Genomic DNA, 17,282 nt, shown 5'->3' on the forward strand with positions numbered 1-17,282 from the left:
TCGCCCATCCGTAGGGAGCGGACGGGCAGTCGGCCCAGGACCCGTGCCTGAACCCAGCCAGGCTGCAGTGAGCAGCCCGGAGTCCTGACCGGTGCCTCCCTGATCACGTCTCGCTGTGCTTTCCCTGCAGGGCCGCTGTGCAGAGGGTGGTCACAGCCATGAACCAGATGGACCAGAAGAAGCATGAGAAGTTTGCAAACCAGTTTAACTATGCACTGAATTAGAGCGCCAGGCCGGGTCCACTGTGATCGTCAGCTCCTCTTCTTCTGCTGATGAGCTAGGATGGGAAGGCAGACCCGGGTCTGGGCTATAACAGCCACAATTATAGTGTGTATTTAACGTGAAGAAAAGGTGCACTTTCTGCTTCAAGTGCCCCAGAGGTGTGGCCTCTCCCCTGCTGCGGGGGACCACGGCCATCGCTTATGGGTCTGACTGCCTAGTAGCCCGGGATGAACTTGGGTAACCGTGTCCACAGGTGGGTGTCTTGTACAGCCTGTGCCCTTTGTGGTGTGATTCAGGGTCGCTCAACGTCCAAGACGAGTGCGCAGCCTCCAGCCCTGCCCCCCAGCCTTCTCCGCCTCGGAGGAAAACCCACATTTCACGTTGACACGAAGGGGAGCCAGCTGTTTGCTCTCGGCGTTTCCAGCTCATAGGCCTGCTGGTGGTGGTTCCACGTCGGAATCCAGGGAACTACCTCACTCTTGGTTCTTCTAAAATCAACCTTATTGAGACGTAACTCACGTACTGTAACGCTCATGCCTTTAAAGCGTACAGTTCGGTGGCGTTAAATACACTCACAGTGTTGTACAGTCTCCACCACTGTCTACTTCCAGAACTTTTCATCACCCTCAAAGAAACCCTGCTCCCCCAGCCCCGGCCCCCTCTGGTCTCCTGCTTCTGGATTTGCCTTTGCTGGACGTTTCCTGTGAATGGAGTCATAGCAGCCTGTGGCCCTTTGTGTCTGGCTGTCTTCACTTAGCACAGTTTTCTGGGTTCTTCCCTGCTGGGGCCTCTGTCCGTGCTTCATTGCTTTTTATGACCGGATAACTCACCACTGTATGAACGTACTGCACTTTGTTGATCCGTTCATTGTGGACACTCGGGTTGTCTGCACTTCGGGGTTATTATGCATGATGTTGCTATGACCATTTGTGTACAAGTTTTTGTGTGGGCGTATATTTTCATTCCTTTTGGGTTTATACCTAGAAGTGGAATGGCTGGGTCACGTGGTCACTCTGTGTTTAACTTATTGATTGAATTGCCAAAACATTTTCCAAAGCCGCTGCACCGTTTTCTGTCCCCACCAGCAGTATATTAGGGTTCTCGTTTCTCCATGTTCTTGCCAACATTTGCTTTTATCAGTCTTTTTAATTTTAGCCATCTTGGTGTGGAGTGGCGTATCATTGTGGTTTGATTTGACTAAGGATATTGAACATCTTTTCATGTACTTATTGGCCATTTGTGTATTTTCTTTGGTGAAACATCTAGATCCTTTGCCCATTTTAAATTGAATTGTTGTTTTTAGTTGTAAGAGTAATTTATATATTCTGGATACTAGATCCTTATATGATTTGCAAATATTTTCTCCCATTCTGTGTTTTCACTTTCTTGATGGTATTCCTTGAAACACAAAAATTATGAATTTTGATGATACCCAATGTATCTATTTTTCCTTTTGTAACTTGTGATTTTGGTGTCATATCCAAGCAGCTATTGCTTACTCTAAGGTCATGAATATATACTCTTATGTTTTCTTCTAAGAGTTTTAAGATGTAGTTGTTCATTTTAGGTCTTTGGTCCATTTTGAGTTAATTTTTTTTAAAATTTTATTTATTTACCTTTTATTTATTTATTTTTGGCTGCGTCGGGTCTTTGTTGCTGCACATGGGCTTTCTCTAGTTGGGGCGAGCGGGGGCTATTCGTCATTGCAGTGCGCGGGCTTCTCATTGTGGTGGCTTCTCTTGTTGCGGAGCACAGGCTCTAGGCACTCGGGCTTCAGTAGTTGTGGCTCTCAGGCTCTAGAGCGTAGGCTCGGTAGTTGTGGCTCGTGGGCTCTATAGTGCAGGCTCGGTAGCTGTGGCACACGGGCTTAGTTGCTCCGTGGCACGTGGGATCTTCCCGGACCAGGGCTCGAACCTGTGTCCCCTGCACTGGCAGGCGGATTCTTAACCCCTGCGCCACCAGGGAGCCCCATTTTGACTTAATTTTTGTCTGTGCTTCATTCATGTGGCTCTTCAGTTGTCTCAGCATCATTTGTCGAAAAGGTTATTCTTTCTTCCATTGAATTGTGTGCACTTTTCTTGATCATCAATTGACAATAAATGTGTGAATTTACTTCTGGACTCTCACTTCTATTCCCTTGACCTATAAATCCTATGCTACTGCTACAATGTCTTGATTAATGTAGCTTTGTGGTAAGTTTCGAAATCCTCCAACTTTGTTCTTTTTAAACATTGTTTTGGCCATTCTGGGTCTTTTGCGTTTCCAGACAAATTTTTGAGCCACCTCATGTGTCTGTCGCTCTTGCTAAAAACAGAGAGTAATGGAATCTCACAAATAAATGAATGATCGAATGAATGAATGAATTCGTGCCACCAAAAAAAAGAAGGGCATCTGAGATTTTAGGGATTGTGTCGACCCTAGAGATCACTGTGGAAAGCATAGCTGACCTTTGAAAACCACGGGTCTGAAGTACACAGGTCCACTTACACAAGGACTTTTTCAGCAGTAAACACTGCAGGGCCACATGAGCCATGGCTGGTTGACTCCTTGGAGGAGAACCACAGGCGCAGGGGCTGAGGGTGCGGTACACGTGGATTTCTGACTGCATGGAGGGTAGGCTCGGTAGGCTCGCCTAAACCCTGAGACGTTCAAGGGCCACGTGTAATGTCATTTTAATCCTAAATTTTCTAATTAGTGAACTTAGAATATCTTCATTTGTTTAGGTTTTCTTTATATTTTCTCCGTGTTTTGCAGTTTTCAGTGTACAAGTTTTGTATTTATTTTGTTAAATTTATTCTTAAATGTTTTATCCTGTTTGATGTCGTTGTAAATGCAGCTGTTCTCTGAATGTCATTTTTGGATTGTTCATTGCTAATGCCTAGAAATACAACTACTTTTCTTATGTTGGTCTTATATCCTGAAACCTTGCTGAACTCACTTATTAGTTTAATAGTTGTATGTGTGTGTAGGTTTCTTAGGATTTTCTATACACACTCTCATGTCATCTGCAAGAGAAGGTTGTATTTCTTTCTTTGCAATTTGGATTTCTTTTATTTCTTTGTCTTGCCTGGGTGCTCTGGCTAGAGCCTCAGCACAGTGCCAGATAGAACTGGAGAGAGCAGACATCCTCGTCTTGTCCCTGATCTGAGAGGAAAAGCTTTCAGTCTTTTACCATCGAATGTAATGGTAGCTGGTTTTTTTGTAGATGGCCTTGTATCAGGTTGAGGAAGTTTCCTTATGTTCTTAGTTTGTTGAGTGTTTTTGTCGTGAAGGGAGTTGAGTTTTTGTCAAATGCACTTTCTACATCTATTGAAATGATCGTGTGGTTTTGGTCCTTTATTCTTTTCGTATGGTGTGTTACATTGTTTTTCATATGTTGAACCGCACTTGCATTCATGGGATAAATCCCACGTGGTCAGTTTCAGTAGTCTGTATATTTCCAGGAATTTGTCCATTTCATCTAGGGTATTTGTTATCGTTTGTTGACATAACAGTTGTTCATAGCATTACTTTATAGTCATTTTTATTTCTGTAAGGTTGATAGTAATGTCTCTTCTATCATTCCTGATTTTAGAAATCTGAGTCTTCTCTCATTAATTTTCTTGGTTAGTCTAGCTAGAGGGTTATCAGTTTTACTGATCTATTCAAAGTTGTTTTTCTCTATTATTTTTCATTTTTTACTTAATTTCCACTCTAATGTTTATTATTTCCATTGAGTTGCTTTGTGTTTAGTAGTTTTCATTCTTTTTCTAGTTTCTTAAGTGGAAGTTTAGCTTATTGACTTGAGCCCTGTCTTCTTTGTAACGTAGGTGTTTACAGGTATGGATTTCCATCTAAGTACTGCTTTAGCTTCATCCCGTACGTTTTGGTATGTTGTGTGTCCATCTTTATCTCAAAAGTATTTACTAACTTCTCTTGTGATCTCTTACTTTACCCACTGTTTATTTAGGAGTTGGTCCGTTAATTTCCACATCCTTGTGAACTTCCCAAACTTCCTTCTGTTATTTGATTTCTCATGTCATTCTGTGTAGCCAAAGAACACGTTTTGTGTGCTTTCAGTTCTTTAACATTTGAGACTTCTGATCTATCCTGGAGAGTGTTTTATGTGCAGCTGAGAAGATGAGTATTCTGCTGCTGATGGGTGTTCTGTCAGGTCTATAGCTGGTTTATAGTATTGTTTAAGTCTCCTTTTCCTTGTTGATCTTTACCCCAGCAGTGAAATCCGTTATTGAAAGTGGGGTATTGACATCTCCAGCTGTTGTTGTTTGATTGTCTGTTCCTCCCTCTCTGTCAGTTTCTGCTTTGTGTAGTTTAGGGCTCTGTTAAGTGCATGTATGTTTATACTTCTTATTTCTTCCCGATGGGCTGACCCTTCACAGCACAGCCTTCTCTGTCTCTAGTACCAGTTTTTGCCTTAAGGTGTCTTTTGTGTGAGTTAGCGTAGCTTCTGGTTGTTTGCATGGTATATCCTTTTCCAGCCTTTCACTTGCATCATATCTCTGAATCTCAAGTCTTATGGACAGCATATATTTGATCATGTTTTTATATCTGTTCTACCAAGTCTCTGCTGCTTGAGTGGAGTGTTTAATCTACTTACCTTTAATGTAATTGCTGATAAGGTAAGATTTATGTCTGCCGTTTTTCTGTTTTTCTACATATCTTTTTAAATCTTTCTTCCTCTGTTACCTTTTTTTCTTGTGTGTTAAATGGCTGTTTAATTCCCTTGTAATACTTTAATTCCCTTGTGTCTCTACCACTGTTTTTTAAGTAATTTTTTTCAGTGGTTGCTTTGAGGATTACAATGAACAACTGAATACAATCTAGTTTGGATTAATAACAACTTAATTTCAGTAATGTACAAAAACTGCTCCATTAGAGCTCTGTTTCCTTCCAGCTCTTTTCTGCTGTTTTTGTCATACAAATTGCATCTTAGTAGATTGTAAGCCCATCAACATAGCTTTGTAATTATTGCTTTATGTAGTTGTCTTTTAAATCAGATAGGAAAAGAAAAGCTTTACAAGCACAAGCACATTTATGCTGTCTTTTATCTGGCTCTGTAGTTCCCTTTCCCAGTGCCCTAATTTCTCTTTGAGGATTTGAATCTGGTATCTTTCACTTCAACCTGAAGCACTCCCTTCAGTGTCTCTTGTAGGGCAGGTCTGCTAGCAGTGAAGTCTTTTCATTTTTGTCTCTCTGGGAATGTCTTCATTTCTCCTTCGTTTTGAGGAATAGTTTTGCTGGATGTAGAATTCTTGGTTTAACAGTCTTTTTCTTGCAACACTTTTTTTTTTTTTTTTTTTTTTTGGCGGTAGGCGGGCCTCTCACCGCTGTGGCCTCTCCCGTTGCGGAGCACAGGCTCCGGACGCGCAGGCTCAGCGGCCATGGCTCATGGGCCCAGCCGCTCCGCAGCACGTGGAATTCTCCCGGACCGGGGCACGAACCCGCGTCCGCTGCATCGGCAGGTGGACTCTCAACCACTGCGCCACCAGGGAAGCCCTCTTGCAAGTCATCCCACAACCTCGTGGGCTGCAGGGTTTCTGGAGAGAAGCTAGCTGTTAGTCTGGAAAGAAGCCTTGAACACGAGTTGGGTTTGTAATTGCTACTTTCAAGATGCTGTTTGTCTTTATGCTCCGTTTTAACCACGAAGTGTCTAGTTAGGGTCTCTCTGTGTGTGTCCTGCTTGGAATTTGCTGAGCTTCTTGGTTGTAGAGATTGTTTCGCATCAAACTTGGCCACTGTTTCTCCTGAGATTCTTTCTGTCCTGTTCCCGCTCTCCTCTCCTCTCCATCATGTATACACACTTGGTTGATGGTATCCATTGGCCTCTGAGGCCTGTTCAGTTTTCTTCGTTCTTTTTACTGTGTCTCAGACTGGACCTGTGGACGTATCTTCAAGGCAGCTTAGTGATTAGCTAATGATTGGACAGAGATTTCCTTAAATGCTTTGATCCAGTGAGTCTGGTGGTTTCCCGACTAGCTGTGTGTGCGTGTGTCTGTGTTGGGCACACCTTCAGCGCTCTGCCAGCCGGTTGCTGACTCTGCCTTGGCTCTCACTTCATGAATGTTTTGGTCTTTGCTCCATGAGAAAGTAGCGTGTTATAGTTTTAATTGACGTTTCTCTTAGGAGTGAGAGCAAGCATTTTTCATAATGTTAAAGCATTCATTGTTTATCCTTTTGTGTGAATTGTATTCCATACCCTCTGCCCATTTTTCTGTTAGCTTATTGGTTTCTTATTAAGCTGTGGGAGCTCTTTATTCAGTAACGAGCTGTACATGGTGAGTCACGAATGTTTCCTCATTTTATCTCTGACTTTGCTTATGTTGTTTTCGCCATGTAGATTTTTTATGCAGATGAATTTAACCAACTTTTCATGGCTTCTGCTTTTGTATTCCTTCCCCACTCAAAGATTGTACCAAAAAATTCTTCCATCTTTTCTTCTAGTACTTTTATAGGTTGCATTTTCATGTTTAAGTCACTGATCTACTTAACATTTAGTCTGATATAAAATATGGCTCTGGAAATTCAGTTTTTTATTTTAAATACCCATCCAGGTGTCCCAACACCAGTGATGAATTCATTTGTTTTTGCAGATTTAAAATACTGCCTTTATCATTTATTGAAGTCCCTGCGTACAGTGGTTCTATTTCTGAACTTTGTTCTAGCTCATCAACTCGTCTGCCTGTTTACATATCATCATACTGTTGTACTTACTGTGCCTTGGTAGTACATGCCTATGTCAAAGCCTCTTGTGTTTCTGTTCTCTGTTGTATAACTTCAGGTGAAGTTACAGAACTAGTGTTTCTATAAAGTTTAATTCATGACTGATCGGTGACTGGGGCTCTTTGCATCGTATCTTTTAAAGAATCGCCACGAGTGTTTATTAAGACAGACCCACAGGTCCATGTGTTTCTGGCTGGGGGAGCAGCAGTGGGAGCTGGGCTGGCCCTCCTGGCCGGTGGGGCCCAGTGGACGGTACCTCGGGGAGCAGGCTCCACCACTCTGAGCCCAGGGCCCCCAAGCAGTGACTTGGTGCTGAGGGGGTCCTGGGTGGGTCCCACTTTCCTCAGAGGCCCCAGCGGAAGCAGAGGAAGCTGCACCCCCTCCCTTGGTGCCCCCAGTGCCCCCCCCACCTGTCTTGTCACGTGCTTCTTGGGACCCCGTGAGTCAGGGCGGGGCAGGGGGGCCGGGGACAGCCTGGGCAGTAGGTGGGTTTGGAGCCAGCAGGGGAAGGCTACACCCCGAGTGCCTCGAGGAGCCCACCTGCATGTGGGAGAGCGGCACTCCAGTGAGGACCTGGCAAGCAAGAGTGGGACTGCCTGGGGGGGTGGGGTCCCAGGGCCTCTCAAGCCGTGTAGCAGGGGGTGTCGGTGCTGGCGTTTGGGCTAGGCAGGTTCTCGTCAGGAGGGCGGGAGCAGTGAGTGGGGAGTCCCTGTCAGCGCGGGTGGTGTGGGGCAGTGCGGGCAGGGCTGGTGGGAGCGGGTCCTCGTGCGGCGCTGAGGGCTCCGGCTCCAGCCTGGGACCACGGGGGCTGCCGTGGGGTGCGGGGTGGGAAGGTGCTGTGCCCTGGTCCAAGGCAGACTGGCTGGGCCGGCCCAGGGAGCGGCAGAGGGACGGCAGGAGGGAGGACTGGCAGGGCTGTTACAGCGGCAGTCAGAGCCGGCTGCACAGAATGGAAAACTCCTGCGTGACAGTGGCTTGTGAACGCAGGCTTTAAATGTGCTTCTGTCCTAAGGTGGTGCCCAGGCTGGGGAGGAGGCCGCACGGAGCCACTGGCCCCCATCCCTTCCCAGTGTCAGCGTACAGGGCCTGCATCCCCAAGGCTACCTCTTGGCCCAAGGTGGCTGCTGGAGCTCCAGCCATCACTGGGTCTGCAGAAGGGGGGCAGGGGTGCGTGCCTTGGGCTCAGCCATTTCCTGTGAGGAGCCTCCCTGGGAACCCCTCCAGCAACATACACCCTGCTCATGCCAACTTGGCCAAACCGAGTCACACGGCATCGTCCAGCTGCCCAGAAAGCAGGAGAAGTTGGCTTTATTCTGGGGATGGGCGCCCAGCTGCCATCAGCTGTGTCCTCGCAAGAGGGAGAACCTGTCAGTGCCCAGCAGGGGCTTCTCCAAAGGGGGCCACCACACGGCTGTCTGGTATGGGGTGGGACATGGCACCCGGAATTGTGGCCTGCCTACAGGGGATGTGGCCGTGGAATGGACGGGACTTCCCCCCGCCACCCCGTGGACCTGCGTGCCTCAGCTCTGCACCCTCCCCTTGAGTGACAGTCCCTGCGTCCCTGAGAATGACCTGTTTGATTCCTCCCCACCCCCTCCCTGCTGCTACTCCTCTGCCTGCCCCCAGGCGCCCCGAGTTGTCTGTCCAGCCTTGCCCTTTCCCTGTGGAAACATCACACCCTCCAGGAAACCGCACATGGCTGGGCAAGGTCCCTCAGCTGAGTGACACTTCAGTGGCCCAGGATGGAGACCTGGGTGCCACCCTGGGATGGGGGACATGGTAGGTCACGCTGGCTGACCTGGAGCAAGGGGTGGGAAGGGGGGAGGGGCACAGGAGGCTGAGTGATGGGCCAGCACCACTGGCCTGGGGAGGGCTGGGGGCCCTGGAGAGGGGGCCACAGGAGAGCTGCTGTGTGTAGGGGGGACGGAGCGGGAGTTCATTGGGTCCTGGGAGGCGAGTGAGGTGCGGCTGGGGGCACATCTGAGATGGGGCAGAGCTGGGTTTGGCCCTTGGGGCTCATCCTTGCCTCTGCAGGACAGGGGTGGGCACAATGGGTCCCCCCCCCACCCCGAGCTTTGAGAAGGAATCGGCAGCGTCCGCGGCAGGAAGGAGCAGCAGCAGACCTGGCAAGGGCGCAGGATGGGCTGTGGGCGGGCAAGAGGGTGGTGTGAGGGGCGGGGGAAGGGAAGGCAGCGTAGACAGCTCTTTTGGTAACTTGGGCTCTGAAAGGAGGCCACACTGCAGGCAGCCAGAAGAAGCAATCCCGGGTCGGGTGGAGACACTAGAGTGTGTTTGGACTCCAGTACAGCCGGGCAAGGAGGGGTGGAGGTCCTGGGGCTGTGCCAGTCATCATGGCACTGACACCAAAGTGGGACCGTGGGGGGGGGGGGGCAGGAATGAGGTGGCAGCAGGGCCACCGTTGAAGGGGGAGGGGAGGGCTGCGGCAGGACGGGCAGGTGGCATGAGCCTGCTGTGGGGGTGGGGCGGTGGGCACTGGGGATCCTGAGCGGGGAAGTGAGCACAGTGGGCCAGGGGCACGCCGCAGTCCAGGTGTGTCCCCTGAGGGTTTGGCCGTGACTGGGTAAGGCCGAGGGTCTCCAACACGCCCAAACGGAACAAAGCTGGTTAAAGTTAAGTGGGACAGGCAGGCAGGGAAACGGGTGCAGCTGCTAGGGTGCTCTGCAAGGGTGGCAGGTCTGTCAGCAGCCCCTGCAACCCCTCCCCTTTTTACCAGGAATGAGAGTGCATCCGCTAGAAAAACTACATTTCCCAAACTCCCTTGGCTAGGAGTGGTCATGTGACCAAGTTCTGGCCAATGAGATGTGAGCAGCTGTTACATGGGCTTCTGGAAATCACCTTAAAAGGAGGCAGTTGTGCCCCTCTTCTCTCTTCCTGTTTGCTGCCTAGAACGTGGATGTGATGGCTGGAGCCTCACCCTCTATATGGGTCCATGAGGATGAGGGCCCAGCCCAGCTAGGATGAGGCAGTGGAGAGCTGGACAGAGCTGGCTCTCCAAGGACCCTGGGAAGGTGTCCTAGCTGCCCAGGGCTGCCAAAGGCCAGCATTCCCTCACACAAGAGAAAATAAACAATCTCCTTTCAACTTCTGTTCATTCAGTTTTTCTTTTTCATGCAACCAAAGCCTAACACACAGCAAGGGACCACAGCCAGCCAGCTGTGGGCTGGGCACAAGGAGGGGAGGAGGGTGGGGCTCAACAGTCCCTGGGCAGGAGACTGGGGGGCAGTGTGGGGAGGGGAGCCCCCCAGGGAGGGCTCTGGGTGCCTGTGCTTGTCCGGGCTCGTACCTGCAGGGGCTGTGTCTTGCTTGCTCCTTCCACGTGATGGAAACTACTTGAGTACCATTCTGGGATTGGGGGTGGATGCTGTCTGGGGCCAGGGCTGGTCCTAGGGGCTGGAGGAGGGCCTTCCCAGAGTACATGAAGATCCTGGGGGCTGTGCCAGTCCTCATGGCACTGACAACAAAGTGGGACCGTGGGGGGGAACAGGGATCAGGTACCAGCGGGGCCACCACTGCCCTCTGCTTCCAGCTCAGGAACCCCAAGCTGAGAACTGGGCAGGCAGGGGCCCCCCATAGCCTATTGGGAGCAAGGGTGGTAGGGCCACCTGGAGGGTCCCTGGGGAAGCAGCCAGAGGAGCCTGCACCCCCAAGTTCCCCAGGTCCGCGGCGGGTTCCAAGCACCTGATAGGAGGGGGAGCGGGGGTGCTGAGGTGGGAGCTGGGCCTGTCGGCACCTCCAGGAGGGGCAAGGGCACCCAGGCCGGGGCCAGGGCCTGTTTCTTCCCACGTGACCATGTGCAGATACCCGCAGCTCGGATGCCACTCGAGTGTGGGGAGGCTCAGATGGGCTGACACAGGGCCCAGCACGTGGTAGGCACGCACCAAAGAGAGACCGGAGGGGCCCAGGGAAGTGACAGGGTGCCGTCCCTGCGCCCGCAGCAGGGCCTGCACAGGTGCTCAGAGCAGCCCAGTGTATGCCTAGCGCGTGGGCCAATCACGGCTGTGGTATCCGCTCAGGGCTGAGTCTGCGAGCCCGGAGGTGGAGCCGGGCGGGCGGGGGCCGTTGATTCCCTGCCTCATGGCTTCCAACGGCCCCCTGCCCCCCCGTGTCCTGAGCCACGGGGGACTGATGTTGAAGGGTCCAGCGGTGTGGCCGCTTTGTTTCTGGGCGACCTTGGTGAGTGAGGGCAGGATGCGGGATGGGGAGAGGAAGGAGACTGGAGCTGTCGAGTCTGGAGTCTGAAACTCCCTCCCTCCTCCTCCCCTCCTGCCCCACCGTGGACAACGCTGCAGGACCAGGCCTCGTGGAGGGTCGGGGGCACTGCCCTTCCCTGACCTCTCCCTCTGCTCCAGCAGGTTCCGGCCCAGCAAGGTGGCCTTAGGGGAGGCAGGGGACCCCTGAGGGACAGGTGTCCAGCTCCTGCAAGGTCCTGATGGTTTTGCCCTCCTCTGGCCTCTCCCCCCAGCTCCTGGAAGTGGAGGCTGTGGCTTCTTGCTTGGCAGCCCCTGGCATCCTGTTTGGGCTAAGTAAGTGCACAGTAATGCTGATGATTTGAGGCCGAGAGCCCTCTGGAACCTTCTGGAGCCTTCTGGGGCTCCTCTGTCAGCTGTCTACACCCTGGAGGCCCAGGCCTCAGGGGTGTCCTCACCCTTCTGCACCCCGGCCGGTTAGATTCGGGGACAGTCCGGCTGCCCGCAGGTTGGGTGGAGGATTCGGATGGCGGCTGTAACCACCAGCTGCGAGAATACTCCGAGAATTTCAGCAACGCCCGCCCCAAGCTGACGGGGAAGGCAGAGGCGGAGTGGTGCATGGTGGGGGTGGGGGTGGGGCTCAGGTCTGAGGCAGGTGAGGAGCCGCCTGCGGGAGGCCAGAGGCCCAGGCGGCGGGGGCTGCAGCAGTGGGCAGGGCGGTCCCAGCTGCCTCCGCCCCTCCCCGCTGCGCCGTGGTCGGGGGCTGCTCCTCCCCCACCCTTTGCCCACAGGTGATGGAGAGGACAACGTGGGGCGCCCTCTCGTAGGTGAAGGTGGTGCGTGCGCGCCGCGGCTTCCCGGACTTGGGCCTGGACGGCGGTGCTGTCACTCACCCGCCGCAGGGTCGTCCTTCTCCCCAGCCCTAGCCTCAGCCCCAGCCCTGCCCACGGTGGTGGGTGATGGGCTGAACAGCGCAGGGAAGAGTCTGAAAGCTCGCTGGTCGCACATGGAGAGGGATGTCCCCTCTGCGGGCGCAAGGCTCGGCCGCGGAGCAGCCAGGGGGCGGGGCAGGCGCACGGCTTCACCGCGCTGGCGTCCAGCGACCGTGGACACCCACCTTGAGTGCCGGCGGGGCTGCGGCGGGGACCCCCTCACCGCGCGGCAGCGCCCGCGTCCCCGAGCCTCGGCTCTCGCCTCGAGTCGGCCACCCGGCCCAGGCGCCGCCGCCTCGCGCCTCCCCTCTCTCCCCAGGGCTCCAGGAGCCCGCGTGGGGGCCGCGCCCAGAGCCGGACTGCAGGCTATTGGAGGAGAGGTGGCCGCGCCGGACTCCCGCGGGCCGGGCTCGGGGTCCGGCTCAGGCGCCGTTGGGCAGGTTGCTCCATCCCGGCCAGCCCCAGCTTTCCTCCACTGGGAAGCGGCGGGAGGCCCCTCCTCCTCGGGCCGGCCTGGTGCTCAGGGAAGGCCGCGCGGATGCGCATTGGGGCGGGGGCGGGGGCGGGGTCGGCGCCCGGCGCGAGCGCTGCCCCCAGGCCCCACCGCGCGGGCACTGTCCCGCTGGGCTTCCCTCACCCCCAAGCGCCCCGAGCGGAGGAGGGGGGTGGGGAAGGGAAGGAGCGGGGACACGGGACTCCTGGACCGGAGCCTCAGCGCACACAGCACCGAGGCCGCGCGCCTGTTCCCAAGCGCGTGGGGGTACCCGGGCGACGCAGGATGGGGCAAGCTTGGCCACGGGACGCCGGGCGGCGGGGAAACTGGGGCCCAAGGCCCGCGCCGGGTCGAGCACCCCGGAGCGCCTCGGTCGCGCCGAAGTCCCCACCGAAGGGCGGCGAGGAGGACGGGGCGCGGGCGACGCGGGAGCCTGAGGGACTTGGGCGCGGCCTCCTGCGGTTTATTGATTAAGCAGAGTTCGGCAAAGTGCTTCCCAGAGGGCCGAGCTCGGCCCCAACGCGCGCGGACAGTCGTTTATAAATTTAAAACTCTTCTGTAGCAATCGGCTATATACAGAGTCAGCGACCGCAGCCTTACAAAACGGCCGACCGGCGGGCGCCCTCGGGTCCTGGGCGCGGCCTCAGGGGCGCGAGGGCCTCGTGGGGCTGCCCGGCCCGGCGTCCCGTCCTGATCCGAGGCCGTGCTCAGAGGTGCGGCGCGTAGAAGGCGGGCGCGCCGTAGGTCTGCGAGCCCAGCACGAAGGGCGACAGCACCGCCGGGCTCGACAGGAAGGGCAGCTGCGCGGCGCACACCAGGCCGCCGGGGCCGTGCGCCGGGTACCCGGCCGGGCCGTGCATGGCGATCGGCGCGCCCATGGGCGGCGACGGGCTGAGCGGGCTGAGGCCACCGGGCAGCCCCGCACCCGGCCCGGAACCCGGCCCCGGTCCTCCTCCGCCGCCTGTCGGCGCGCTGGTATCGGCGCCCGGGTTCTGCTTCTTCCACTTGGTGCGGCGGTTCTGGAACCAGATCTTCACCTGCGTCTCGGTGAGGCTCAGCGACAGCGCCAGGTTGAGGCGCTCGCACACCGACAGGTAGCGCGTCGCCTTGAACTTGTTCTCCAGCGCCACGAGCTGCTCGTAGGTGAAGGCGGTGCGCGCGCGCCGCGGCTTCCCGGACTTGGAGTCGGAGCCTGTGCGCTTCCGCTTGGGCTTCGTCGCCGTCGCCGCGCCCTGCGGGGTCGTCCCCGCGTCCCCGGGCGCCGCCGAGGCTCCCGGCGGGCCCGGGGCTCCGGGCGAGTTCCCACGGGGGCCGGGGACAGCGGCCTCATCGACAGCGCCTGGGGGCGCCTCGGCCTCGCCCTGGCAGCCCGACCCGCGGGCCCCGAGGCCGCTGCCGCCTCCCCGCGCCTCAGCGCCGCGCGCCGCCCCCGCCTCGGGCGCCTCGTCCTCGTCGTCGGGCGCCTCGTCCCCGCTGTCCGCGCTCGGGCTGCGGCCACCGTCGCTGCTGTAGCCGTTGGCCTCGGCCTCGTCCGCCTTGCAGGAGTCGCCGGCGTCTGCGGGCGGGGACGGGGCGGGGAGGGAGGACAGCACAGTTAGGACCCGGCGCCTCCCTTCCGCTCGCTCGCCCCTCCGGCGCCCTGCTCCCCTTAACGAATCCCTTTTCCTGTTTCCGTTGCTTCTCTTCTTGCCTCCCTTTCCCCTTAGCGCATTCGTTTCCCAGCCCTCTCCCCTCCTTTTCTTCTCACCCTCCCGCGCTTTCTCTCTCCGTCCCCTGTGCATTCCTTCTCTCCAGAGCCCCCCTTCCCGCCATCTCCCGAGCCCTGCGCCTTTGCCCCAGCCGGGCAGGACGGGGCCGCAGAGCTTACGGCAGACGGAAAGATCCCATCGATCCATGGGGCAGATACAAACTTAATTAAACTCATTTTGCGTAATGTAGAAACTAGTTAACGGCCATTTAATTTATTTCAGCGTACATTACCCTCCAATTACCACAAGGCTCCAACAGAGCCAGCCAATTACTGGGCATTTAAGAGTGGGCCGGGCCAGAGTCCTGGCGTAAGGTTGGAGCCCGCTGTGAGGAGGCGATTTCCGGGGACCAAAAAAGTTGCCCTGGATCCATCCCTACCTCAAGACTTGGGGCCCTGGAACTTGGCCACCCTTGGCCCCTCGGCTGAGACCCCAGCAGGTCCAGGCTGGTCCCAACCAGGGACCAGTGGGCAGTGGGGGTCTAGAGCAGCGCTGAGACCAGCCGGGATGGGAGTCCCCACTAGGTCAAGTCTGAGCAGCAGCTCCGGATCCTCCAAGCAGAGGCCCGCGCGGTGGCTGCGATGTGAATCTCAGAAACTTGGAAGAAAAGCATCTGTGCCGGTCAGGGCCCGGCAGGGCAGATATCCTGGCCCCCACCTATACCCCTTAGCAGGAGAAGAGACAGTCCCCCAGGTGACCCTGACAGCTCCTGCTCTGTCCAGGGGTGGGCTAAGGAGGGGCCCTGACCCAGCTCCCTCCCTAAACTACCAAGAAACTGGGCCTTCCGACTGGGATGTCTTCCCCATCAGAGGCTCCAGGTGGAAACTCCCAGAACCCTGGCCAGGCCGAAAACCTGAGGGGCTCCCCTCCAGCCTTCCCGAGATTGTTCCTCTTTCATCTCCGCCCAACCGGGAGGAAGCCCAGTGCAGGTGCTGGGAGGCCCCTCGCCTGAAAAGGCCCACCCGAGCCCTGCCGGCCCTGCGCGCCTCTCCCCGCAGGGCAGAGGGCCCGGGAAGTTGGAGGGAGGAAGGGCCGGCGGAGGGAGCACCAAAAGCAATCAGGCGCCGGTCGAATGCAATTCTCGATCAATAGCGGCCCCTAATAAGTGTAATAGGTTTTAATCGAGTAATTATCCGAATTTTGACCCTATAATTTAGATGTTCGGGGGGAGTTTGCAAGGTGCTTGAAAGAGATACGCATGCAGCCGTAATGGGATATCGACCAGGCCGGGCTTGCGGGCCGCCCCATTACCGGCCGCTTTCCGCCGCTAAGCACATCTCCCCTGAACTGTAATCGAAGGGATTTAATTGTTTTTCCAGAGATAACCAGCGTTTTGTCACAATTAGTCTGATTTGTCCAAAAAAAAAAAAAAAGAGAGAGACAGAGAGAGAACGGGAAAAAAAAAAAGGAAATAAAAGAATGGAGGGAGGGAGGTCTCCGGAGGCTGCGGTGGGAGTGGGGAGGTCACGGGCTAGCCGCCGCGCACGACTCCCCCTCCTCTGCCACCTATTGCCCTCCAATGCCGGGGGTGCGCGGTGGCCAAACGTGTGCCGGCCATGCAGTTCGTAGCCCTGGGCCCGGCCTGGGGGAGGCATCCCGGGAGGCACCGGGCGGTGCGGGCCCTGGAGTCCGGGTCGGACGCAGGCGGCGGGAGGGCTGGTGCGGGCCCCGCGCGCTGCGAACTTTCCACCGAGCCTTGGCGCCGGGCCGGTCAGGTTCGCCGAGGGGTCCCGGGAGCGCAAACGCGTAGACGCGGCCCGTCCCTCTACCCCCGCGACCCGGCACCGGCCGTGCCCTACTCACGCGGCGGCTCAGCTCCGGTACCGGCTCCAGCTCCTCCGGCGGCGGCGAGGGCACGGCGCTCCGGCTCCTCTGAGCGCGGCGGGCGTCCCGGGGCGGCGGGGGCCGGGGCGCACGCCGCGGGCGCTACGGGGCCCAGCAGCACACAGCGGCGTCTTCTGCTGTTGAACTTGTTGGGGTCCAGGATGTCCAGCACCGAGAAGGAGGTGGGGCGCGGCGGCGGGCCGGGCCGGGCCGCCCCAGCCCCCTCGGGCGCCGCGGGCACCGTGTCGCTGGCGGCGAGCGGCGGGGCTCCGGCCCGCGGGAAGGCGGGCAGCTCAGCGCGCCCCTCCATAACGTCCCGGGCGGCGGCGGCGGGCGCGGGCGGTGCGGGCCCCGCCGGCGGCGGCGGCGGCAGCGCGGGGCCGTCCCCGGTAGCCGCCGGGCCGCTCGCGCTCATGCCGGCCTCCCGCCGCTCCGGCCGCTCGGGCCCCTCCGGCTACTGGGCTCCCATCCCCGGCGGCCCGGGCGACGCCGCACGGTCTCGTGCCGGCGGCCGCGGCTCGGCTCGCTCCCCGTGCCGCCCCGCGCTCGGCCGGTGCTGCCTGGCGCCGCCGCCGCCGCCGCCTCAGGCGCCCGCCGCGCCCGGCCCGCTCATTTATGGCGGCCCCGCCGGCGGCGCCCACGCGCCCACTCGCCGCACACACGTGCGCCCGCAGGCGGCCGCGGGCTCCGCCGCCCTCGTTAGCGCGCGCGCCTAATTGGATGCGAACGGTCCCGGGCGGAGGAGGCGGGTCCCGCGCGGGACACACGGACTGCGCTCCGGGCCCGACCGACAGACCCACAGCCCGGAGCCGGAGTGCGCTCCGCGAGCGGCTGTCGCGGTTCGCGGCGTGCCGCTGCGCCTCCGCTGGTCCGGAAACGACGCGCCGGCCTCCTGGGCGGAGGGGGAGGGGACAGCCCCGGCTTTTAAATAATTGCGGGATCCGTCTGCGGAGGGGCCGCGGAGGCCCCCGGGCGCGCCTTAAGAGTTGGCTGGGGCATCCCGGCGGCCGGCCGGCCTCACCCCCCGCTCCCGGCGCTCGGGGCCCTGGCGCCCTGGCGGCTCCCGAGGCTTCGGTGCCCCTCGGCGGCTGGGGCGAGGAGTGGGGTCCTCGCGGGCCGACTCCCGGGGTCTTCG

The 17,282-nt window shown here is 57.4% G+C and overlaps 2 protein-coding genes across 6 annotated transcripts in view; one reads left to right on the forward strand and one right to left on the reverse strand.

Annotated features, from left to right (window-relative positions):
• UVSSA (UV stimulated scaffold protein A) overlaps positions 1–7,047 on the forward strand; it is a 32,548-nt gene extending 25,501 nt beyond the window's left edge. For all 5 annotated transcript variants that reach the window (XM_073804737.1, XM_073804739.1, XM_073804738.1 and 2 more), the window contains one exon: positions 131–7,047. In XM_073804737.1, coding sequence (XP_073660838.1) covers positions 131–224 — 94 coding nt within the window. In that variant the 3' untranslated portion in view covers positions 225–7,047. The remainder of the gene's footprint in view (positions 1–130) is intronic.
• Positions 7,048–13,282: 6,235 nt separating this feature from the next.
• On the reverse strand, positions 13,283–16,562 carry NKX1-1 (NK1 homeobox 1). Its single transcript, XM_019951296.2, has 2 exons — positions 16,127–16,562; positions 13,283–14,130 (listed from the first exon to the last, which is right to left on the reverse strand). Exons 1-2 carry the CDS (start codon positions 16,560–16,562, stop codon positions 13,283–13,285), a joined length of 1,284 nt encoding a protein of 427 aa, XP_019806855.2.
• Positions 16,563–17,282: the final 720 nt, after the last annotated feature.

The sequence above is a fragment of the Tursiops truncatus genome, chromosome 5, assembly GCF_011762595.2.
Source record: "Tursiops truncatus isolate mTurTru1 chromosome 5, mTurTru1.mat.Y, whole genome shotgun sequence".
Lineage (NCBI taxonomy): Eukaryota > Metazoa > Chordata > Mammalia > Artiodactyla > Delphinidae > Tursiops > Tursiops truncatus.